At 43.2% G+C, this 26,544-nt stretch overlaps 1 protein-coding gene across 1 annotated transcript in view; it reads left to right on the plus strand.

The window, feature by feature from the left end:
* ZP4 (zona pellucida glycoprotein 4) overlaps nt 1-25,660 on the plus strand; it is a 48,811-nt gene extending 23,151 nt beyond the window's left edge. Inside the window, exons 4-15 of the mRNA XM_062210788.1 lie at nt 986-1,076; nt 19,072-19,299; nt 19,381-19,483; nt 20,145-20,288; nt 20,988-21,175; nt 21,974-22,071; nt 23,245-23,375; nt 23,544-23,733; nt 23,806-23,956; nt 24,244-24,322; nt 25,238-25,354; nt 25,534-25,660. Coding sequence (XP_062066772.1) covers nt 986-1,076; nt 19,072-19,299; nt 19,381-19,483; nt 20,145-20,288; nt 20,988-21,175; nt 21,974-22,071; nt 23,245-23,375; nt 23,544-23,733; nt 23,806-23,956; nt 24,244-24,322; nt 25,238-25,354; nt 25,534-25,637 — 1,624 coding nt within the window. The 3' untranslated portion in view covers nt 25,638-25,660. The remainder of the gene's footprint in view (nt 1-985; nt 1,077-19,071; nt 19,300-19,380; nt 19,484-20,144; nt 20,289-20,987; nt 21,176-21,973; nt 22,072-23,244; nt 23,376-23,543; nt 23,734-23,805; nt 23,957-24,243; nt 24,323-25,237; nt 25,355-25,533) is intronic.
* Nucleotides 25,661-26,544: the final 884 nt, after the last annotated feature.

The following is a 26,544-nucleotide window of genomic DNA, read 5'->3' on the forward strand; positions in this document are numbered from 1 at the left end:
TCAATGGGATTACATTTACATTTCGAATCCAGCCTTGAATCATGGAAGCCAAAGAAATTAACAATGTGAAATATCTAGGGTAGAATTTCCCCCAATGAATTAATTATAATCATCAAAATCTATCCTTTCAAAACCTTTTATGTATACCACTTCATTTACCCTGCAAAATAACTGAGGTATTTAGCCATAATAATGCTAGTTGCATTATTTTTTTTTTTTTTTTTGGACAGGCAGAGTGGACGAGAGAGAGAGAGAGAGAGAGACAGAGAGAAAGGTCTTCCTTTGCCGTTGGTTCACCCCCCAATGGCCACTGCGGCATGTGCAGCGCGCTAATCCGAAACCAGGAGCTTCTCCTGGTCTCCCATGTGGGTGCAGGGCCCAAGCACTTGGGCCATCCTCCACTGCACTCCTGGGCCACAGCAGAGAGCTGGACTGGAAGAGGAGCGACCGGGACAGAATCCGGCACCCCGACCGGGATTAGAACCTGGGGTGCTTGGCACCGCTGGCAGAGGATTAGCCTAGTGAGCTGCAGCACCAGCCTAGTTGCATTAATTTTTAAAAGACAATGTTGCTGGGGCTGGCATCGTGACATTTGCAGGTTAAGCCACTGCCTGTGATGCTGGCATCCCATAGGAGTGCAGGTTTGAGTCCCAGCTGCTCCACTTCCAATCTAGCTCCCAGTTAGGCACCTGGGAAAGCAAAAGAAGATTGCCCAAATGCCTGGGCCCCTGCAACCCATATGGGAGATCCAGATGGAGTTCCAGGCTCCTGGATTCAGCCTGATCCAGCCGTGATCATAGTGGCCATTTGAGGAGTGAACCAGCAGATAAAAAAACATATCTCTGTGTCTTTCCCTCTTTTTCTCTGTAACTATTTCAAATAAATAAATACAGAGAGGGAGGGAGGGAAGAAGGGAAGGAGGGAGGATGATGAAGCTTCCTCAAGAAAGGTGTAATGATTTTTCTCAAGGTCATTAACAATTCAGGCCCAAGACACTGACATCAAGTCAAGATCAGCCTACGACCATTGAGACTGCCCTGTATAGACAATGTCCCTTGGATGTCACTGTATTTGTGGTACTTTATGTCATGCACATTGCCCACAGCTTTCAAAGCCTTGGCAGCTCAGTAGCATCAACAAAACTGGACCCCCTGATGTCAAATTACTGTGTCTTCTGTCCCTCAGCCTCCTTTTAGCTACAGCACATTCAGAGCCTCTCCAGGGTCCAATTCGATAGGGAAAATAATTTCTTTTCTACCCAACAGTTCTCAACACCTTTACTCTGCACATGTATCAGTGAATTTCCCTGATGAAAGATTTTTAAGGAAATGATTTGTTCTAGAGTTCTTGTGTCTATTTCCTAACATTTTTAACATAATAGGATGGTGGTTGTTATAGAAAACAAAACAATTACTTAGAATCTCTCCAGACTAGTGGAGAAAAGGGCAGAGTAAGGGACAAAGATTGATGCTTTCTCTGCTTCTGGCTTACCAGTAGCAACAGCCCTGCACAGCACTGTTAGGCAAAGCATTTCTAACTCCTTTCAACAAGTTCAATGCCAGGGGCAGAAAGATAAAAAAACAACACAACAGCAAAAAACCCTACAAAATATTTCATACATAGGGAGGTTTGTAGGCATGAGAGGGAAAATCATATCCAGGGACATCTTTATTCAGGAATACCCCTTTCCCAAATGTCCTCAAAGTCTCTTGTAACTGGCTAATGAAAGTTGTAGGCTCAGATCAAGTGAGGGATGCTCAATCTGAAACTCCCTAAAGCAAGCACACCTGATGAAAGGCGTGGAAGTGGTCCCAGGTTAGAAGCAACACCAGGAGATAACAATAGCAAAACCTCTATGGGGGGAGGTATCCTCAGGGTAGGCTTTCAAGATCCCCAGTTAAGAACCAGCTAAGTAAGAACTCATACCCAGGCCGGCGCCATGGCTAAATTGGCTAATCCCCCACCTGTGGTGCTGGCACCAGGGGTTCTAGTTCCGGTTGGGGTGCCAGATTCTGTCCCGGTTGCTCCTCTTCCAGTCCAGCTCTCTGCTATGGCCTGGGAAGGCAGTGGAGGATGGCCTTGCACCTGCATGGGTGACCAGGAGGAAGCACCTGGCTCCTGGCTTCGGATCAGCATAACGGCCATTGGGGGGTGAACCAACAAAAAGGAAGACCTTTCTCTGTCTCTCACTGTCTAACTCTGCCTGTTAAAAAAAAAAAAACAAAAAAAAAAACACCTCATACCCAGAGATCATCAAATCTTCAAGAAAACAAATGTGATGGTGAGGAACAAGAGATAACAAATTTAGAATCCTTGGAATTCCAGAAAATATGATTATTGGATACAGACAGAAAATGAAAAATTCTTCTCTGAGAAAATAATTAAAAGTAGCAAAAATAAGCAAGCAGTAAGGCTATTGACAATGACAAAGCAAATACTAACAACAACTAAATAAAACTATTATAAATGAAAACTTTTATCTGAAATTAACAACTCAGTTGAAATTTGTTATTCACAATCAAAGACATGGGAATTAATGAATGGAAAGGTAGATCTGAAATAACTGAATATGAGAAAGACAGGAGATGGAAAATATAAGCAAGATTAAAAGTTATAGAAAACCATAATAAGGGCCGGCACCGTGGCTCAATAGGCTAATCCTCTGCCTAGCGGCGCCGGCACACTGAGTTCTAGTCCCAGTCGGGGCGCCGGATTCTGTCCCGGTTGCCCCTCTTACAGGCCAGCTCTCTGCTATGGCCCAGGAGTGCAGTAGAGGATGGCCCAAGTGCTTGGGCCCTGCACCCCATGGGAGACCAGGAGAAGCACCTGGCTCCTGGCTTCGGATCAGTGTGATGCGCCGGCCACAGCATGCCAGCCGTGGAGGCCATTGGAGGGTGAACCAACGGCAAAGAAAGACCTTTTTCTGTCTCTCTCACTGTCCACTATGCCTGTCAAAAAAAAAAAAAAAAAAAAAAAAGGACACACAGAGTCTCTGCCTGTAAGACCACAACAGTAGTTGCTGAATTATTCTCAAGGTAGCATTTTCCATCCTTACTATCAATCTGGCATACCTTTATCATTTTGTAGCAAAGTAAGTTATTTTTTAATTGAATATTTCCTTGAGTGTCTTCATATATTTCAGGTATACAGCATGATGTTTTGCTATAGATATACACAATGAACTGATTACTACAGAAAGCTCATTTACATGTTCTTCTCAGCTACCTTTGTGTGTGCACATATATGTAGTGAGAACACTTAAGATCGGGGAGGGGGGAGCCACTGTAATCCAAAAGCTGTACTTTGGAAATTTATATTTATTAAATAAAAGTTAAAAAAAAAAGATCTACTTTCTTTGCAAACTGCAAGTATGTAACACAGTATTATTAACTATAGTCCTATGCTGTTCATCAGGTATCCAGAATTTTTCATCTCACATAAACCAAACTTTTATCCGTTGACCAACTCCACTCCACCACTGCCGTTACCCAGCTCTGCTGACCACTTTAACTTTCCAAGAGACTCTGTGCACCTCACTTCATAAAACTTTCTATTGGCACTGATGGCACAACACGCCATCTGTTTTCTGCAGCCACGCCTGTTTTCTTGGCTCATTTCATTTTTCTCTTTTAACATTTTAAATAAGGTGGCTCCTTGGGATTGGCATTATAACATAGCAGGGAAAGCCACTGCCTATGATGCCAGTATCCCTTATGGGTGCTAGTTCATGTCCCAGACACTCCACTTGTGATCTAGCTCCTTGCTAATACTCCTGGGAAAAGCAGCAGAAGATGCCCCAAGTGCTTGGGCCCCTGCGAGCCATGTGGAAGATATGGTTAAAGGTCCTGGCTTTGGCCTGTAGCCATCTGGGGAGTGAACAAACAGACAGAAGACCTTTCTCTCCCTCAGTCTCTAATTTTACCTTTCAAATGATTAATCTTTAAAAAAAAAAAAAAGGCATCTCCTCAGTAATTACACATAGCCTCTCCTTCTCCATTTTTCACATGTACTTTTCGATTATCAACCCCATGACTTGAAACATCATCCAAGTATCAGTGAGTTCTAATTTAATTATGTAACAGACATTTCCCTTGAGTTCTTACACTACCTACGTAACATTGACACATGAAGCCCTGAGGGCACATGAAAATCAACATGTCTCAAATCAGATTTAGAACACCACCACCCCCCCACCCCCACCCCCCACCCCCGTCTCATGCCAATTTTCATCTTCCATCATTCTTCCACAGCCAAGTGTACAACTAACCCTGGCAGGCTATGTATGACCAGAAGCGGAAGAGTAAATCTTTCTATTACCGCTTCTTTTTTTTTTTTTTTTTTTTAAGGGATAGGGTTTATTGGGGAACACCCAACAGACCGGAGTGAAGGGGCGGCAAAGGAAAAAGAGAAAGTATAAGAGAGCCAGAGGAGAGGAGCTAGCGCTAGCGAGAAGAGAGATGAGAGGAGCGAGCAGAGAGGAGAACCTAGAGAGTGCAGGAGAGAAGGGCCAAGAGAGCGGCCAAGAGAGAAGAACCAAGAGAGCATGTGTTCAGGAACAGGCCTCTTTTAAAACTTCGCCCGAGGGCGGGCAGGGAAGCAGGAGCAGCAAATCCCATTAGGATGGGGGTGGAGTCTGGCTCAGGTAGCTGGGCCATGAGGCCACCTGGCTAAAACTGCACCAGTTTCCTAACATTCCCCCCTTTTGTTTTTTATAAAGCAGGGTTTGTATGGGATTACATTAGTCCCAAAAGTCCAGGAGGGGTAGAGGGATGATGATCTGTCTTTAGAGCTACTTCCTGCTGACATGGGGTGATGAGGTACTCTTCACTGGCATGGGGCGATGTTTCAAGCCGCTGTCTCCTGGGTGGGGAGCTGAGGATATGCCTGTAGCAGCATTTGGTTGACCGCCAGGTTGCTGAAGCCTTGGTTTGTTCCATTATCACCTGCTGTAAACACTTAAACAGACACTGTAGATGGCGTGAGAATAGTAACCAATGATCCTAAGAGTAGCATTAACCAGGTAATGAGAGGATTTTATAGAGGAGAGGAAATGGAGGGGGGTCTCTGGACCCTTGTGGGGACAGTTTGATGGATGTGGCTTAAAGCTGATTCCAGCCAAGACTGGGAGAAAAGCCACTTAACTTTTGCAGGTAGCTGGGTTTGTCTGTAGAGAAATTCTGAACAATCATACAACATTAAGTGGGGAAGAGGACCATCAGTACACACAGGTTAGGAGTAGAGCCATTGGTGGTAGAGTAGAGGTTATGATTACAAAGGAATGAGGCCCAAGTGCACTAGACAGGGTCTAGAACAAAGGACAGAGTCATTATTAGAGGAGCTAAGAAAGGTGCTGTCTAAGCTACAATTAAGTTTTCTGATTGAGAGGCAAATAGAACCTGATAGAAGGGGCTTGATAATAATCTGGTGGGCTTTAGGCCTTGTAAGTTAAGAGGCCCAGACCTATCTATCTCTTCACATGGGGTATATTCTAAGGGAGGTGTGAACCTCCTAGGGGAAGGCACTCTGTTGACTTTCATTACTTGGCTGGCCTGGGAGGAGAGCTGGCTAGGTAAAGGCAGGGGGCATCTCTAACAAGAAATTTACAGTTCTGCCTGCAATGTTGCTGACCCTACTTGTCCATCCCCTCAGCTTCAGTGGTCACTTTGGAAGTTGGGCTGAGTGAAGGGCTTTTCAGCTTAGAGCCAATAAGATCTGTGGCTCTGACCTGGGCATCCTTCAACTCCAGGGCAGGTCCATTTCCAGTGATCCAACTCTTGGCTGGCAGAGCTGCCAGGACTCTTCATAAGCTGACTTCTGCTGAAGCCCAGGCTTACCACATTGAAAGCCACTGCAGTGGACTGGCCTGTTGGGTCTGCTTGAGGGCAGATCACTGTACAGATCAGCCATTAATAGGCCTGCCACCCATTGCTTCTGATGCCTAGCTTTCTTTTCCTCCTGGTTTGTGTTAAAGCAGACCAGAGGATGCAAGTCAAGGGGGTATCACCGCTTCTTCACAACTCACTGAACACATCCTGCTTTTTTTTTTTTAAACCTAATTCCCATACCATTCACTTTTCTCTGTCTCTACTGCTACCACCCTAGGCCAAACTACTATTTTCTCTCACTTGGCATATAGCTAAGTGTTCTAACTGTCCCTGCCTATATACAATATTGACCTTTGATTTATTCTTCACACAACAGTAACAGATAGTTTGCAAAATGTTAATCTAGGGGCTGGCATTTAGGGGGGGGGGAGGGAAAGGGAGAGGAAGAGATGTTCCATCCACTGATTCATTCCCCAAATGGCCTCAATGACCAGGTCTGGGCCAGGAAGAAGCCAAGAGCCAGGAGCCTCTTCTAGGTCTCCCATGTGTTTTCGGGGGCCCAAGGACTTGGCCTATTTCTGCTGATTAGCAGGGAGCTGGGTTGGAAGTGGAGCAGTAGGGACTCGAAATGCACTCATATGGGATGCTGGCACTATAGACAGAGGCTTAACCTTCTAAGCCACAGTGCTGCCCTCCCCCCACCCACCAAAAAAAGTGTCAGCATCCAATATGGGTACCAGTTGGAGTTCTGGCTGCTCTGCTTCCAATCCAGCTCCCTCCTGGGAAAGCAGCAGAAGATGGTCCATGTCCTTTGGCTCCTGCATCCGTGTGTGATTCCTCAAAGAAACTTCTGGCTCCTGGCTTCCACCTGGCCCAGCCCCAACCATTGTGGCCATCTGGAGAGTGGACCAGCAGATGGAGGTTCTCTCTGTCTCTCCCCTCTATCTGGAACTCTGCATTTCAAATAAATTAATTAAATATATATATATATATCATTTAGTATCTCTATATTAAAATAATATAAAGGAGTTCCAGTGCTCTCAAGATGAAGCACCAAGCACCTCACATGATCCACAAGGCTCCATGTGACCTGGACCAAGCCAGTATTGTAGCATCTTCCTCCTCTCTCTCTACACTGTAGCCACACCATCCTTGCTTTAGGTATTCACTACAGTCTCATAGAACTCTATTTTTCTTTCACTACATGCATCATTTAATATTCATATGTCTATTCTTGAATAGGTGATTATCTGTCTCCCCTAAATGACTGTTTTCAAAAATCAGAACCCAAATCACATATTATTTTACCCCCAAGCATCTTGCTCACATAGAAATGTTTCAGATACACCTATTAGAGGATTATCCAGAATTAGAGATACTGGATTTATGATTCATTCATTAAAGCTATGGGAATGTATGAGCTCATGCAGGATGAGAATGCATTGATTTAATTAGGATCTAGAAAAGCAGGGTTAGGGAGCTAGAGAACAAAGAGTTCTCTCAAAAAATTAACTTCTAAGGTGGTGCCAGCCAGAAGTTGTAAGACTCATAATTTGCCTGATCCAGCTAAGGTTAACTGTTATCTACTCAGTCTTCTGTAACAAGTTTAGAAACAAAAAAGTTAAGGGACATGTGAAGGGATAGAAAGAGAAAAGTGATAGCTAGGAGCAATGGGTCCCATAAGTAACTGACAGGGTCAGACTTTACCACACAATAACCTAGGAGTGCACAGGTGTTAGGAAAGGGTTACATCTGATCTAATAGCCATTACTACTTTCTGAAAAGTATGTAAAGATCATCAGACCCCCAGACACCAGAGCAACTCAAAGACACGTAGTAACCGGTTTTCTGTTTTCCTATGTAAAACCTCATACCCTACACTCCTTAAATTTCTCCATTCCCCTTCTGATTAACAGGAGTTTCTATCTCATTATTCTTAGATAATTTTTTGTTAAGCTGCCTTCCTGTTGTTCATTGACTTCACATTTCATCACTGATAGAACATGATTGCAGGGTTCAGAGACGGCTGCAACAAGCAGAGAAGTGGGTAGAAGAAAGAACCCTGGAGAGAGGCAGAACCCAAGAAGGATTGGGGCAGGGGGCACAGCTAAGAATAGGAAATTAAACCCATATGGAATATTCCATCTCTGGAATAGTATTTTCTTAGAACTGATGATTTCTTCTTAGTTTTGCTTCCCCAAATATAGTTAATAGAACCAAATATGAAATTAGTATGTAAATATGACTTTACCGTTTTCTCATGGAGGGGAGACTCACTTCACAACCTGTGATAAATAATTACCAACTTTACCCATTTTCATCAAGAAGCAGTTGTCACTGAGTTTGTCTCCTTAGGTTCCCCATGGCATGACTGACTGAGGGACTGACAGCAAAAGCATGTCACACACATCAAAGGCTTCACTCTAAGTGACAGGATTGCAAAGGACCCACATGGATAAAACAGGATCTGACAGTTTCCCTCTGTTCTCTCAAAGACACATTTCAGTCTTCCATCTACCTTCTCCTAGGAAGGACAACTTAAGTCTCCCATTAATAAGGAAAGAGAATATAACAGAATATAGAAACTCATTAAAAGGATTCCAAGGTAAGCATTTGAAGCAGCAGTTAAGATTCTGCTTGGGATGCTTGCTTCTCATACTGGAGTGCCCGATTCTGCTTCCAATCCAGCTTCCTGCTAATGCACATCCTAGAGGGGGCAGCAGACTGGCCCAGCATTGGGTCAGCTGTGGTAGGCATTTGGAGAGTAAATCTGAAGATGGAAAATGTCCATGCATCTCTGTCTCTATTTGTATATCTAGCATTCAAATAAAATCCAAATCATTCCCATTTCTCTGTATTTCCCACATTTTCTAAGTGAGTATACACTACTTGTAAAAACAGTATGAGCTGTTCTATTACCTCAAGTATTCATGAGTCACTTTTTAATTATTTTTCAATTAATGGTCCAAGCCCTGATGTGAATCATTAACAGGAAGTCTATTATCTACATCTGAGATCACATATAGTCCCTGAATTGTCCAGGCATTTTATTAATCCCAAAGTAGAGGAGGGTGATGAAGGCAGAGAAGTTTTTACTACAAAGGCAGAGCTGGAGACTGTTCACTGCCATATATGGCTTCTATCCCTCCTGAAGGTATATCTGCACCCATTTCTTTTTTTAAAACTTTTATATAATAAATATAAATTTCCAAAGTATAACTTTTGGGTTATAGCAGTTCCCTTCCCCCATAACCACCCTCCCACCTGCAAACCATTCCATCTCTTACTCCCTCTCCCATCCCATTCTTCATGAAGATTCATTTTAATTATCTTTATATACAGAAGATCAACTTAGCATGTACTAAGTAAAGATTCCAACAGACTACACCCACACAGATACACAAAGTATAAAGTAGTGTTTGAGTAGTAGTAGTTTCATCGTTAATTCACATAGCACAACACATTAAGGACAGAGATCCTACATGAGGAGTAAGTGCACAGTGACTCCCGTTGTTGATTTAACAATTGACACTCTTATTTATGACATCAGTAATCACTTGAGGCTCTTGTCATGAGATGCCAAGGCTATGGAAGCCTCTTGAGTTCATCAATTCTGATCTTATTTAGACAAGGTCATAGTCAAAGTGGAAGTTATCTCCTCCCTTCAGAGAAAGGTACCTCCTTCTCTGATGGCCCGTTCTTTCTGCTGGGATCTCACTCAGAGATCTTCATTTAGGTTGTTTTTTTGTTGTTGTTTGTTTGTTTTTTGCCACAGTGTCTTGGCTTTCCATGCCTGAGAAACTCTCATGGGCTTTTTAGCCAGATCCAAATTCTGCGCCCATTTCTACAGCAGGATCTGAGCCTTCACATGAACAGGTATCTGCTTCCTACACTTGAGTTCCCCTACTTTCAATGCTAGAATAACCCACTGTAGCCTAAATCTGCAGAATATAAGGTTCATATCTTTCCACTGCATATAGTACCACCTCCCAGGGAACCCACTGGCTTTCCTGTATAGACTCATGCCTGGTTGTGGTGTAGCTATCAATCACTGGTCCAGAACTGCCCAATTCTTCCTCATCAGTGATCCATAATTCAGAGATTTGGCAAGCTTCCTTTTGAAATACACAAAACACATCAAACTTCGTTATGATACCTTTCTCTATACAGCATGATTATTGTCTAGCCCTACCCATCTAAAAAAAAAAAAAAAAGCTATTTCCTTGATCCCAAGAGCATCTGTCTTTTCCTGGAGCCCCTTCAACAATTCCAGGGAGAACAACATTCACTCTTCAAGATGGGAAATTCCCTTTGGAGGTTCCAAGGAATTTTTTTGGCTCTTCTTTTAGTGGAGTCCAAAGGATAGATGTAATCTTTAAACAATATTCCAGATCATTTATAGAGGATGTGTTAAAATAAAATAAACCATGCCCAACTCAGATCTCATCATTCACTATTGGATCAGGTATGTATTGCTTCAGTCCTTACATTGCTCAAATTCTTTCTCACAAATTTATCTTAATAGGTAATTAATTTGGGCTAATTTTTAAAGTTGTAAATGAAGCTGAATAGACCAAGATAATGTGTCCTGACCCATAAATTTAACCAACAACCACTCATTTTTTTAAACATTATTTCATCAGGATGGTCTCTTAAACAATTCACTACTATCCATATACTCAAATGATTCTTTAAAAATAGAGGTTTTTTAAATTAGACTGCTCATTGTGAGCAAAGCCAGTGGGAAGATTTTCCAGTTTATCTCAGGCTCTAGTTAACGTCTATCAGAATAAAGCAAAATGATAATTAAAGAAGCTAAACTCTCTCAAGACTTATGTCATGGGATATTGGTGCAGTAAGGGAACTTTAAAGGTGATCAACAAAGATGCTTTCATTTTACTATTGAGAAAACAAACTCACAGAAGCAAATGCACTGTCACATGATGAAGTTGTCCTCCATCCAGTGACACATTAGCTGACAACTTGTATGAATCAGCCCTGGGTAGTGAAGTCCAAAGATCAGTAAATCAAATGTGGAGCAACCTATTGTCTTTGTCAAAGCTGGAACCAGGAGCCAGGTCTCCTCAATACAGGGCAAAGGTCTTTTCTCACTAGGATGGCAGACTACTGGAATGGGCATCTGCCTCCTTTGAAATATTGAAATGGAAAACTATTTAATGCCATGTTTCTTTAGCAAATACTCACCCAACCCCATATCCTGAGTTATATCTACCATCAAGGAAGAGGTCACTTATGTATAACCTCCATTTGAAAATAAAGATTTACAAGTTAATTATTTCCAAAGTCATACAAATAGCATTCAACTCAATGGGTTTATCAAATCCCCCACATGACTTTGGATGCTTTCTTCTTCATTTCAAGCCATTGTTAAATTATCTATGCTCCAGAGCAGAAAATGCAGTGCATAAATCAAAAACAAGTCAGATTTTTTTCTGGGAAGTTGCAGAAATATCAATTTGCCACATCATTTAGCAACAGAGGAGAAAGCTCCAGATGGAACAGAGGGAGGCATGAGCAATGAGCCTGATCACTAGGGGGAATAAATGGAATTTCTGTTCAAAGGGAATTTCTTCAAGTTTAAGGAAAAGGTAATAATAGATATACTAAGTCTGAGATCAAAAGACTTACCCCACCCCCTCCACATGGTCTTGAGTTTTCATTTCTGTTATATTTACTACTGTCTCCCTACAACTGATCCCCTTGTGCTAGAACACCTCCATCATTTTCACCTTATTGTTTCCTTGTACTGATTGATCTGTACAACTTGGTGATGGCTTCCCATGCTAACACAAAATCCCTATTTCTCATATAACTTGGCAAGCATGAATCTGAGCTCTGTAACAGCATAAAAGAAACTTTACATGCCCACACCACCAGAGTATACAGCTACAAAAAGCTCATGTGGAAAATCCACTAGGCTAGAATTTAGGGGAGCTAGGTTCCAGGCCCAGATAGGACTTGAGATCTAAATTATTCATCCCTAGTCTCCCACTCCTAGCGCCTGGGACAGCAGAGAAGCTAATGCTACATTACCCATCAAACTCATATCCCAACACAGATCCCCTTCTCCATGCTGCCTAACTCTTAACCCATTGTTTCCCATTGATTCCTTATTCTAAATGTTCCTTCATCTCTTTAGTCACTTAATTTTTGTTAGTCACTCATTCATTAAATCTTGGCTAGCCTCTTTCTAGACCATCTATCCTATCCCATGCAACCATCAACTGAAACTCAAACTGTACTGTGCAAGAATCTCAATGTCATTGGCCTTTCCTTTCTCTGAAGTCCAAGCACTTTCTATTTGTATCTCATATTTTTTTCATTTAATTATATAATGTTTCATACTGGCATTTCAGTTTTCATTATTTCTTTGTTGTTTCACTACGTTTGCCTTGATGTACCACAAAGGCTTGAAATCCCATCTAAAGATAGTCAAAAGTCCTAGTTTCTTATCCCAATTATTTCTTCAACTGCTCCCAACTAGTCTGACCAAAACAAGTGACTTTTCATTTTATTTTTAAGATTTATTTTATTTTAAAGGCAGAGTTACAGAGAGAGAAAGGGAGGGACAGAGAGAGATCTTCTATCTCCTGATTCACTCCCCAAATGGCCAGCTCTGGGCCAGGTCAAAGCCGGAAAGTGGACTGGAAATTGAACAGCCCAGACTGGAACCAGTGTCCATATGGGATGTCAGTGTTGTGGGGGCAGTTTCACCTAATATACCACAGTGCTAGTTCCTCCCCTCCCTGCTGTTTTATTTTTAAAGATTATTTTATTTGAAAGATTTACAAAGCGGGGGGTGGGGGAGGGATTGCATTTTCTCAATAAAAACAACCTCCAAAATTGCTTCAAACTCCAATAGCCTAAGATTTTATTTAGTGTTCAGAAATTCAGACATGTCATCTTGGGTTTTATTATTATTACTCCTTTTCACTCCTAGCACAATAATGACAAAAGAAAAAATTTACCAAGTCTTTGTGGAGGTGGCCAAGATTCCTAGGAATAAAATTAGGTATCTTTGCAAGCATCACTCAACCACTAGGGCCTTTGTTATTAAGCTAAAGGCCTCAGAGCCCTCTACTTTTCTCCTCAAAGCATGGGAAAAGATGATACAAACACAGCTTGCTATTTATTGAGCTTCCTAAAAATCCATCTTCGAAGCTTCTAATTTTCAACCAACAAGAAACAACTCCTTTACTTCCAAAGGGCAGGAGTCTTCAGCCTCCTAAATGAAGGAAAATGCATGGATGGCACATTTCAACTGACCTGATTTAAAAAGAAAGAAATGAAATGATCAACAGTTTCAGTTTCTAATTTGGAAAGAAAGGCTAAGATCTGATAATCCTGGCATGTTTCTCATTTTCTGCTTGAGAAAAAAATAAATAGTATTTATGAGAGCTGTCCTCTGTTATTAAAGTGAGATGATTGCTTCAGCCCTTCTAAAATGCTTTGTAATATTATTTTTTCACTAATGACATTTTTAATATACCATGTGATAAATCCTTGCCAACATCAAGCTCTCTGCAGTGTCGATGTGTGGGAAGGTAATAAGCATGACCCCAGTCTCTTACACAGATTGGAATCATTCATTACCCAGTGCCTTGGCCAATTTGCATCTCAGATCCACAACCAGTTTTTCTCCAGCTGTTAGCTAAATTTGTCCTTGCAACCATTTCCTTCAGTTCTGCAGATCTGTGTGTAATGGTCTAGCATTGCAGGTAAGGCAATAGGGAGTAAGGAGAGATTCTGCACTCTCCACCAGAAGCTATCTGATGGCCTTAGTCAACTCCTAGGGGACAAGCATAGAAGGAAGCCCCCACAGAATTCTGAATTTATGTCTCTCCAGTCACAGACATCAGCCTAAAAGCTAGTTGTTGGCCTATTTCTGCTGAATTTAGAGCTACTATAATTTATATTTTGCCAACACCCTGTAATTCACATGGCTCAGTCCAAGCAGAGCTTTGAAGTTTAAAGACAAATAACAACAACCTTGAATACTCATGGATTGTTTTTTCTCTGAAGTCTAACCTATCACCTACCTGCCAAACTAAGAAAAGGGAAAAGAGAAATGAAGTGAATGGAGAATACTGGAGAGCTTCCCTGAAATGCCCAACAACCAGTCAGAAATGACAGCCCCAAGTCACACACACAGATGAAACACAAGCTGCTGCCTGCTGTTAAGTGAAATGTATAGAAACATTCTAAATTAATTTATTCAGGATTTCCTAGTTTCATTCATCAACAAGAATCCATTGCCAGATATTGTGTTAGACATAGGGAATCTATGTGTGATTAATTACTCAAAGAATATCCATAAGCTACAAGAAATGTCTCTCCTATTTACTGTTATGTCCCCCAGCCTAGCATGGCATGTGGCAGAGCGTGTATCTGATGAAAGAGACAGCAGGCATTAAGGAAGAGAGGGAGGAGATCAGAGAGGGCAAGAGAGAAAAGAGAGCAAGCAAGCAGTTGAGGATAGGAAAGAGCTAAGTTCTCCAGCATCTTGGAAACTATCTTAGCTCGAGTAGGAGCTCAATGAATCAGTTATTTGTACAAGTACATGTAACAGAATTTATGGCTTGTGTTTAAGCTGTATAAAAATCTTAACACAAAATTTTATGATTCTATTGATATTAGCTTAGAAGGAAATGAACAGTGTCAGTTATTCATCTTCATTACATGTCTTTGTATGTGCACAAATGTGCTTTGGTAAAATTATTTCAGGTTTAATCTAATGGCAAGAAAGCCGCTGGCCCTTGGTGTAAGATTCAAGACTAGAAGCAGCGGGAATTAAAGATGTGCCTTCAGGGGGTTAAGCTGAATTCCCAGAACATTATTCATCGATTCCACAAGTGGTTATTGAGCCCTTACCGTGTTGAACGACCGAGTTAGAGAATCAGATCCTGAACTCAAAGAACCTATGGACACAAGAAACCTAGACAGAGGCAATAACAAGAGGCTCTGGAGAAGGCTGTAAGTGAAAGGCACCCAAGTGCTCGAACGGTGCAACCCCTCAGCCCAGATTGATCAGTGATAGGAAAAGGATTTCCTAAGGAGGTGACAGTTCAGTTAGATTCTTTAAAGAATATAGTTAAATCAATTAAGTTAAAGGAAGCCAAGCACATGTGTACACAAGTAAAGCAGGAGTGAATATTCCAGAAAATAGCCCAGGCCACAAGACAAGAGTGGGAGAAGCCAGAATGTTGAGTAACTGCAGAGGGGAAAACAGAGAACAGAGGCCATGGTGGATGCGTTTGTTTGGCTGGGGGTAGGGGGGAGGCATGGCACGCTGGGGACAATGTGGGAACTCATACTAAGTATACTAAATCTTACCCTGAAGGTAGCAGGAAATATCACTCATATGTGGAGTTAAAAACAAAAACACAGCAAGTAGCAAATATGAAGTAGGTCTTGCCAAACACACTTCCCTCTAAAGCATGTATGAGGACTATTATTTAAGTAATCCAGAGTTTACTCTCTAATGAACGCTCTGTGAGCACGTGAAGTAAGCAATGTGGAGACTACAAAGGTGAATATTATCTAACCTTCAGGAAGGGAAAGGATAATACTAACTAGTCACTAGTACAGATGAAAAGCACTAGAAAGCCAAGTTGAGGAGACATGACCTACAGCTGGGGATCAGGAAGTGCTTCATGAAGAACACCTGGCCTAAATGCTTGGGAGACTTGGAAGAATTTCCCGACTTCGGCCCTGACTGGCGCAGCCCCAGCCATTGCAGTCATTTGAAGAGTAAAGCAGCAGATGGAGGGAAGGGGGGGGGGGGGGAGGGAGAGAGGGAGAGGGAGAGAGAGAGAGAGAGAGAGAGAGAGAGAGAGAGAGAGAGAGAGGGTTTGTGTGTGTGTCCCTCTCTCTCCAACTCTGCCTTTCAAGCAATTAAGATAAATCATTTTTTAAAACCACCAATGCAGGAAGAGATTTTACTGTTTTGAGCAAATGATATATAACAAGATGTTTCCCCACTGTAGATAACATTCTCTTGATGATACATGTAACATTAGCTGTGACCATCCATACCCAAATGAAAGGCCAATCAACAGCATAGTAGCACCTGCCAGTCTGTCCACACTGCCCAGCTGTGTGTCACTCTGGCCACGAACTCTGATCCTTCTGCCCTCCATGTTTTGCACTTGAGTGAAGGAGCAATAAACCACAGACCTGCACAGATGGAAGGATTTTGAAGGACAACTTGCCAAGTCTGCAAAAGCTATAACGCACATAGCTTGAAATTACTTCAGTCAAGATTTTCCCCTTCCTGATAGTATTTTAAAAATCGAGAACCCATGACAATTATATGCTGCTAGAAATATGATGTTAGAAGAGACCTTATCAGTTCACGGTGCTCAGCACTCTCTGTCCACAGTAAAGGCATTACCACCACTCAAGACAAAGTGTGACCCATCTCTAAGAAGATGAACAGGGCCTGACACTGTGGCATAGTGGGTTAAGCCTCCATCTGCAAGGCCAGCATCCCAATGTGGGTGCCAGTTCTAGTCCCAGCAGCTCCTCTTCCTATCCAGCTCCCTGTTATGACCTGGTAAAGCAGAAGATGGCGCAAGTGCTTCGGCCCTTGCACCTGTGTGGGAGACCAGGAAGAAGCTCCTTGCTCCTGGCACAGCTTTACCTGTTGTGGCCATTTCGGGAGTAAACCAGTGCCAGAAGACCTTTCTCGGTGTCTCTCCCTCTCTGTAACTCTACCTCTCAAGTAAATCAAAATCTTAACAAAAAGAAAAAATGAAGAAAGAAGGAAGGAAAATGAGTGGAATTAAGAGTAGGGGAAGGGCATGCATTTCAACAGACATTCCTGTGTAGGCCAGAAATCTCAGGTGAACCCTATCTGTATTCCCCTACCCAAAAGTCCTTAATTTTAGCTCTTTGTCTTTCTCTCTTTGGCAACTTAACTCTCATACCTCTTAATCTATTCTTCCACTTCATGAAGTCCAAAGAGTTATTCAGCTGGGTCTTCTCCCTGCCAGTGAAACGGGAGGAGGACTTCCCACTCCTGGTAGTTGTGGTGGGAGAGGAAATAGTGAATCAGGAGACACAATTTACAACAGAATGGGTGCTCTACAGCCAGCATAGTGGGTGTTGAAAGAAGGGTCTTGTAGCCCTGGGCAGACAGAAGAAGTGAAAGAAGGGGCCTGGTGATGGCATGCATCAACTTTTACCTGACTCCAAATCAACGCCCACTCTTCCTTGTTGTAAAGGAAAACCATGTAAGCACTTACAGTAAATTAAGTTGAACATATTCCTTCAAAAGGGAAGTGTCCTGATTCCCAGCACATGCTGACAAGAGCGGACTGCTCCCTCACTACTCTGTAATTACTGATTAGCAGATTAGTGGCCTCCTGCATAGGTGGAGGGGGCAGGAATTTTGAGCATTGTTTTTTCACACTTTAAAGGGGTTTCCTACAGTCCTGTTGGCCTGGCACCTCACCTTCCAGTTAGGGGGACACAGCTCCAGTCCTGCAGAGAAACCACTGTAAATGTCAGGACCAGGAGAGTCTTTATACAATGTTGAGACAGCAAAATGCAATAGCTCCAGCACTATCAAAACACAGTCTCTGCAGATGGTGTGGGGTGTACCCCGATGCCAGTTTCTGTGCTAGCAGCTTGCCAATGAGAAATTTACTCATTCACCCCCACAATTTCTCAGGATCCTTCCATGAGGCTACTTTAAAGAATTAAATGGAATGGAATAGGAAGGTAAGTTTATTTTGGTGCAAAGATATTTGAAATCATTGCATAGGAGAGGACTTTAAGAAATTCATACAAAATTTACATTATGAAAAAAAAATATGAATGGATTCCAAGATTCTTGTACCTAAAATAAACTTTTAATTCCTTTTTTTCCATGGACTTTTTAAAGTATCCCATAAACCTAGTCTGACATTCTGACCTTAGAGTGACTAAAAGCAACTAAACTATAGCTTATAAGGGGAATGAAAATTTCATAATAAGAAAAACTTCTTTTACAAAAATATGCCTGAAACATAGGCAAATGAAAGATTTTAAAATATCCATATGAGGCAAACTGAAGTTAGGGATTTTCTGCACTAATCTACCTTTTCCCTGCAGATCCTGTGGGAAAACCAATACAGCACTAAAAGCTTTGGTATTTATCCAGACTGATGTTGTAGGGTTCTCCTAGGACCAGAAAAAAGTTTTACATTAACTATCCACAGAAACCCAGTTTAAGTTTTTCAGGGATTTCAAGCCAGACTCTAATTGCCCAGTGACTTCTACTAAGTTCTTCGAATGGGTGGAGAGTGTGACAAAGGTCCTTGCCGGCCTCAATTTTTTCCCCAATGTCAACTAAGCAGTGACTGTGCCAGACATTTGGTATAGAATCTCTCACATAGTCCTCAAGAGCACCATTGCCGGATGATAGCATTCCCATTTTACAGATGATTATAACAAGATTTTGAGAAGCTCTAACTTACCCCTGACAGCACAGTTCGTGGATGGCAGGACGAAGACCCAAACTCAAATACCACAAACACCCAAACATCTAATGGGAACCTGTCTGGACTCAGTAAACTGGCGGAATAATTGTTAACTGAGCAAACCTGAGATGGCTTTTTTTTTTTTTTTCTTTTTAACCTAAAAGACACCATGTTTTTCCTGGGCTCTGAAGACCACTTGGGTTGTGATATTTATGTGATACAGCTGCAGACTATGCTACAAAGCCAACCAAGCTAGAATTATCACTTTCAAAAGCATCCCACCTGCATGCAAGAAAGAAGCACAGCTGAAAGTGAGCCTTCCTTCTCTATATAAAGAAGTCTCTGGCCCTTGTGAAGAAAGGGGTGGATGTTTGTTGCCAGCAATGGCTCCTGGTAGCACCATGTGGCTGTTAGGGAACATCTTGCTCTGTTTCTCTGTATCATTTGCTCTGATCAAGCAATCTAAGGCTGAGACTCCTACTGATCCTGGTGTGCTCCACTGTAGACCATGGAACTTTGAGTTTACTGTAAATTTTCAGAACCAGGAGACAGGCTCTTCCCCTGCACTAGTAACCTGGGGTAAGTTGGACAAGATACCTGGCTTAGCTAGCCAATGAAATGTCTCCTCCCCTACCTGCAGTTACTCTCTCGTCTTCTGTCCTATTATATTCCTCCTTTAATGAACTCTACAGCCTCTCTCAGCAGAGCACTCTAAAATAAAGGGCACTTCTGATACTTCCATTTTGTTATCTTATTGGCAGCTGTCCCTTGGCTGGCTGTCCTCTTGCTGTACTAGTGACCATGGAAATTGGAAACTGACCATTTCGACCATTTCAGCTTCTCTTCTCCCCACCCCTCTGTTTGCAGACAACCAAGGGCGACCGCACAGGCTGCAGAATGACACTGACTGTGGCACCTGGGTAGGAGAGGGTCCAGGCCCCTCCGTGGTACTGGAAGCAAACTACAGCAGCTGCTACGTCACTGAGTCGGTGAGTAGAACCCAGTTGTCAGGGCCACTGAGACCTCCTTATGCCACCACCCAGACTGACTCCTGGAGTCTGCTTACGCAGGACTCGTACTACGTCATGCTGGTCGGGGTTGAAGAGGTGGACGCAGCTGGACACAACCTGGTTACAAAGCAGCAGCTGCTTAAGTGTCCGACGCATCTCCCAGGTAAAAGCTGGAAGTACTTAGGTTCTGGGGGGGATGGAGTCCTCTAGAAGAGGGCTCTGGGTATTAACAAACCTGCACGAAGGATCTTTTCTTCCAACTCGCACCTCCAGGGCCCACCCCGAGGTGTTTACTGACTGTTGAGGCACTGTGGTTGGGGCTTTGTAAATTACATCGCCTAATCCTGACCCAGTTCCGTGGGCACTACTGTTCCCAGTATGCTGTTCCCAGGCATGCAGCTTTCCCAAGGGCCCATCACTGAAGAGTGGTCAAACTGTGGTTCAAACAAAAATTCACCAAGGACCAGGAGCTCATTGCCTTCAAGAAGGAAGCTGACACTAGTAAGATTACCTGGAAAAATGCCTGGGAGAAGCCACGTGTGCCCTAAGACTAGGACTCGAGTCTCTTTCCCTCCCAGCTGGCGGCTGGTTGATCACTTAATTGGGCACATGATACAAAGTCTCTATTTCAAATTAATCTTTAAAAATCAATTTTAGGGGACCGAACATGGTGATGTAATGTTTACTTAACCTTAACACGGGTATGCTTGTTGAAGTGCTCTGCATGCCTGGGAATTGAACACCAATGCTAACACTGGAGGTGGTGTCCAAGCCCAACCTTCCAGTTGCCTACCTTGACTTTCTCTGCTCTCTACAACCCCAAGCTCCAGATGCTGGACTATGCGACTCTGTCCCAGTGTGGGACAGGCTGCCCTGTGCTACTGCACCCATCTCCCAAGAAGACTGTGAGGAACTAGGTTGCTGTCACAGCTCCGAAGAGGTAAATGCCTGTTACTATGGAAACACAGGTGAGTGAATTACCATGTCTGAAAACAGCTGAGGAAAAGCACTAACTACTTAAGAAGAAACCCAGAAGGAAAAACAGTTTGCTCAAAAGGCAGACATTAACTGAATGGAGGTTGACACACAACCAATGCCCCCAAAGCACTTAGGTACTAAATATAATGCCTTCTACAGCCTTCCGTTACTCAGTCTCCCAGAACTCATAAACACTTAGTGAACTCAAAATTAACTGTACAACCCTGTACTTACTACTTGGAAGCAACCTCTTCCCAAGGAAGAGTTATTTTGGTGACTGATAGAGATGCTCAGATCCTTACTTTAAGGCTGTGCACCCCAAATCACGCTCCAAGGTTTATCTAACATAAGAAATCTTAGCCTCATTCAGCATGTAATCAATGTAATCGCTATACTCTGCTCTCTGAATTCTGAGGCGTAAAAGTACTCAAGTGCTACTAAGTCTGTTTTGCAAAGTAAGTGAACATAAGGAGGCTAAATACCTTGCCAAAGATTCCACAGTAAAGAATAGAGGCAAGGCCAAGCCCAGGTGCTACCTAGACCCTTAGTTAAGCTGTGACAGCTGCACTTGCACCAGGTTATTAGCTGGGAACTACTTGGTCAAAAAATGAAGCTATTAGACTTTGGTCCTGCTGGTTAAGTAGTGGGAAAGATAATGTGTGGTCAACGCAGCCACTGTGATGTTTCAGTGACCTCACACTGTACCCAAGAGGGCCACTTCTCCATTGCCGTGTCCCGGAATGTGTCCTCGCCCCCGCTGCACTTGGATTCTGTGCACCTGGTCTTCGGGAATGACAGTGGATGCCAGCCTGTGGTAGCAACGCGTGCCTTTGTCTTGTTTCGATTCCCGTTTACTGCCTGTGGTACCACAAGACAGGTAAGATCGGTGGCCTTGGGCTTTGTTTCTGACCTGGGGATTTGAGAATGCTCTGGTGAGTGGTGAGAGAGTTAGACTATCTAGGTCATGAAGGAGGATATATTGGGGGAAAACTCCCTTTGTTTGAACGGGAGAGACAGGTCTTCTATCTGCATGTTTACTCCCCAAATGACCACAGCAGTGGGGGCTGGGCCAGGCTAAAGCCAGGAGCCTGGAACTCGACCTGGGCCTCACGTATAGGTAGCAGGGAGCCATCATTAGCTTCTTCGGCCATGAGCAGGAAGCTGAATTGGAAAGGGTGGCCAGCACATGAACCAGTGCTCATGGAATGCCCAAGTCAGAAGCAGCAGCATACCTTGCTGTGCCACCGTGCCAGCCCCAGAAGTGCACACTTGATTTCTGCTTGTTTAGGGCAGAAGAATGCCCCATTAATGAGAAAGCCGAATCCTTCTTCCTAGACACGCAGCAAACAGCCCTATGGTTCTGATCAAGCTAATGGGCTGTCACCTTGTGAAACAGAAAAAACAACAAAACCAAAAAATGGATTCTTACTGCACTGCTCTGGGGAAACTACCAAGGATACTGAAGGGGATTTCTGATTATATTAGGATTTAAAGTCCCTTCACATCCTTGGTTGTGGTGAGGAAAAGCAATACCTTCCTGGGCTATTCACTAACATGCTAGTGACCCTGTGTTCATGGATCCAGAAATACAACCTACAGAAAAGCAGCATTCAGCACTAATACATAGCATCTGGCCAGCAGGAATAACGGGATTTCTCTTCTCCCCCTCTAACAGATCACTGGAGACAGAGCAATATATGAAAATGAGCTGCTTGCCACTAGGGAAGTGAGAACTTGGAGCCATGGCTCTATCACCCGTGACAGCATCTTCAGGTAAAATCTGGCTAACCTGTTCTTGCTTGGCCAGAATGACTTCCTGTCTTCCATAAAGCAAAAGTTCTGACCCCATACAAGAATATTGTTCAGGGGCCAGTGTTGGGTTCAACAGGTTAAGCCCTGCCTGACACTGTCAGCCCATGTGAGCACCAGTTCAAGTCCTGAATGCTTCATTTCTGATCGAGATCCCTGCTAAAGCACCTGGAAAAGCAGTAGAAAATGGTCAAAGTGCTAGGGCCACTGCCACCCATGTGAAGAACTTGGATGGCATTCCAGGCTCCTGGCTTTAGCCTGGCCCAACTCTGGCTGTTGAAACAATTGAGGGTGAACCAACATACACAAGACTGATGTTTGTGTCTCTCTTTCCTTCTCACTCTACTTTGTCTAACTCTGCCTTTTGAAATGAATAAAAACTAAAATTCCTCAGTGACTTGTAAATTAAGGCTTTGGACAGAGTCCCATATCTTCACTACTGAAGTCTACCTGCATGACTGCTACCAGCTGGCTAAGCCTCAAACTTGACTGGACTCACGCTATGCCTGCGAACTGAGATTTGCTTCTCATTTTGTCCTGTTCCCTTCTACCCCCATTGTCTATGCTGAAGCCCATACAATATTTTGAACACATTATCACTTAGACAACACTGAAAGACTTGTTTCCTTTCCATAGCTTAAAGTTAACGATGAGAATGACCTTCAAAGCCCTGCATGAAGCAGGCTTATGAGTACCTCCTCTCCAGCCAGCTCCCCTAGAACATTCTCAATCCTTTGTTCATTCAGTACTGCCTAACTTCAAACTAGTCCTTCCGTGGAAATGGATAAAGACCTTTCTTACCTCTAAGCATTGTTCTAGGGCAGGTCTTCTCCCTCCTGTACCTCTTGATAGCTAATTTCATAAGCTGCCTGTAACATCCTTCCTGACCACTCTCTCTGCACTAGGCACTGGTTCCTCATGGTACTAGCTTTGTCAAATGATTCTAATTTCCAATTCATTCACTGGTCTTAATCAGATACTGGCCTCTCGAATAAAATGCAGCTCCCACAAGGGGAAAAGTGATGTCTACTACACTTAAACAATCTATATAACAATGGGCACTTAATGGCTCCCCCAGTTCCTAAAGCTGGTTCCCATAGGCCAGAGCTAGCCAGCTAGGATTTTGTTCTTCTGCAGGCTCCGAGTCAGCTGCAGCTATTCCATAAGCAGCAGTGCTCTCCCAGTTGATATGCACGTGTTGACTCTTCCACCACCACTTCCGGAGACCCAGCCTGGGCCCCTCACTGTGGTACTTCAGATTGCTAAAGGTAAGGCCCTCTGGCTCCATTCTAAATCTTGTCACTCTTCTGGGGCATGAAGACTCCAACTAGACAACAAAACACTCTTAGAGAGATGGGGATGGAGGACTGATTCGAGTACCATAAAGATTGCTACCGGCTTAATTTACTTCAACTCTTTATTCTGCTTGCTTGCAGATAAAGACTACCACTCTTACTATACCGTGGATGACTACCCAGTGGTGAAGTTACTTCGGGATCCCATCTACGTGGATGTTTCCATCCTTTACAGAACAGACCCCTACCTAGGTCTACGCCTCCATCAGTGTTGGGCCACACCAACGACAAACCCCTTGTATTGGCCACAGTGGCCCATACTGGTGAAGGGGTAAGTGGCTCTTTGCATCTATACGCAGTCCCTCCTAGAAGCCCATTCTGACTGCTGGGTCTCTTGGCCTAGATGCCCTTACACTGGAGACAACTATCAAACCCAGCTAATCCCAGTCCAGGAAGCCTTCGATCTGCCATTCCCCTCTCACCACCAGCGCTTCAGCATTTCCACCTTCAGCTTTCTGGATTCCTCGGTGACAAAGGAGGCTCTAAAAGGACCGGTATGGTATTCCCTTCAATGTCCCTCAGTAGGACTCTGAATTTCATTCACTCAACTGTTAGTCCTACCAATCCTCAGCCAAGGTCGTCCCTTAAGGCTGGCTCAAGTGCTGCTTCAACCCTTGGTCCTAATAGGACTGACGTGTGCCACCCAGGTTCCAGTTCAGGGATGTTGTGACATCTGGGGCAATGACAGTTATCTGAAGTTTTTTTCCTTTTCCTGGGGAAATGAAGCAGGCTTGAGAACACAATGGTACTAAAACATAGCCCAAATTCTTTGGATTCGCAGATATATCTGCACTGCAGTGTGTCAGTCTGCCAGCCTGTTGGGACACCATCCTGTATGGTAACCTGTCCTATTGACAGTCGTAAGTATTGAAGCTCCCTACACTACTGGGGGGAAAAACTTAAATCTTGCATCCTACTTCTAAGTTCTATAGCCACTAGCCAAATGACTCAATCTATCTTAAGACTTCCTATTACACTGTAAGTGCTTACAGCAAAGACAAGTAGTATCTTAGAATCCTAGCTCATCTACAAACCTAAGCTATGAATCTTGAGTACCTTTTGAATTGTAGCTTTCCATGTAAATGACTAAACCAGGAGCCAAACAAGACTGGACTACATATATGTCAACTTAACAAGATGGCTGGTTAACTTGCAAATGGGTCTACCTGCTTGCCAGCTAGTCTGGCAACATGATAAGTACCGTCACTCTTTAGACCATGTTCTGTAGATGGTCAGGACCAAAGCGTCTACAGCACACTTGTACTTCTACCTGGTCAACGACTGCTTTTCTCACTTCTTAAATACTGAAATTCATAAACTTATGAAGCTTTAAACAGCTTTTAACAAAACCATAACAACAAAGGGTAGTTATTTAGGAAATACTACTTTGTAAACTTACACATCATTTGAATTGGATAGCATCCCTACTTAAACTAAGCCACCTGAGTTTGACTGGAAAAAAGCATAGATATAGGATAAAACCACTTTCTATTTTTAAGTTACCTTCCATGTGACATAAAGGTATCAGGATTAAGAAACCTCACACTTTCATGCTTTACTCCAGAAGCATTTCCATAGAAAAAACTGATACAGTATATGTCCAAATCCTCATAAAACGGAGGCAACTGTCTTAAATGTCAGATATCAGTTTTCATTAATAGGGCTCTCATAAAGCATGGAATGGAACTTGAGTCTAGAGACTTGGCTTTGGACTATAATCATATCTCCACTGCATGTATACAAAAATAAATAACTAGTTCTTCTTTCTCCAACAGGAAGAAGAAATTCTGACATCCATTTCCAGAACAGTACTGCTAACATTTCTAGCAAGGGACCCATGATTCTACTTCAAGCCACAAAGGATCCTTCAGAAAAGCTCCATAAACACTCAGGTCTCCTCCCATTCATTTAACTTAGCTCTAGCCTGATGGGTGGTTTAGGTAGTTACTTTATTTGCCCTACTCCCTAACCCTACTAATGGTTGCCTTAAAAGAAACTGGCTGGCATCAAGATGTCCAGTGTTACGACAAAATCCTTTGGTTTTATACACTAACCCATCTTTCCACTCTAGGTGTTCCTGTGCATCCTGGAGCTCTATGGGTGGCAGGCCTTTCTGGGATCTTCATCATTGGAGCCTTGCTCGTATCCTATGTGGCAATCAGGACACGAAGATAAGTTCCTTGGGCCAAATATATCAATAAAACCAGAGTACACCACCAGCATGTGTTTGTCATTTGTTAAGGTAAAGAGCTTAAGGTTCTAACTAAGTCGTGATTTGGCTGCTCTTGGCAGTTCATGTTGCCAACTTGATGTGGTACTATGCCTGTAATAAGTACAAGACTAAATATGAAATCTCGACAAAGTAAGATAAAATCAATAAAAGGGGGGCTATGGGATAAAATTTTCCTACATGTCAAGTAAAAGAAGGCTAGAACTAGTACATGACTAATTATCAATCTCCTAGACCACTAGTGTTCAACTTTATAGTATATCAAGGAGCACAAGAAGGTAGTAAAACTACTTAGACCCCTCCCAGACACTGATACCATATATCAGGGCTGAGGTTTAAATCCAGATTTAAGTCTCTAAGACTACGCTGATCTTGAGACATTGAAAATCAATGTCTATAAAGTATCTAATTATGGGTCGGCACCGTGGCTCAATAGGGTAATCATCCACCTGCGGCGCTGGCACCCCAGGTTCTAGTCCCGGTTGGGGCGCTGGATTCTGTCCTGGTTGCTCCTCTTCCAGGCCAGCTCTCTGCTGTGGCCCGGGAGTGCAGTGGAGGATGGCCCAAGTGCTTGGGCCCTGCACCCACACGGGAGACAAGGAAAAGCACCTGGCTCCTGGCTTTGGATTAGCGGGGTGTGCCGGCCACAGCGCACTGGCAGCAGTAGCCATTGGAGTTTGAACCAATGGAAAAAGAAGACCTTCCTTTCTGTCTCACTGTCCACTCTGCCTATCAAAAGTATCTAATTATGAATTAGTCAACTAAAGGTAACCTCATAAGAAGCAGCTAAGTTTTCAGCTGAAAATTATAGGTTTCCTAGTTCAAGATGGGGAAGGAAAAATGATGGGTGGG

This window comes from Lepus europaeus, chromosome 14 (assembly GCF_033115175.1).
Source record: "Lepus europaeus isolate LE1 chromosome 14, mLepTim1.pri, whole genome shotgun sequence".
NCBI classification, from domain to species: Eukaryota; Metazoa; Chordata; class Mammalia; order Lagomorpha; family Leporidae; genus Lepus; species Lepus europaeus.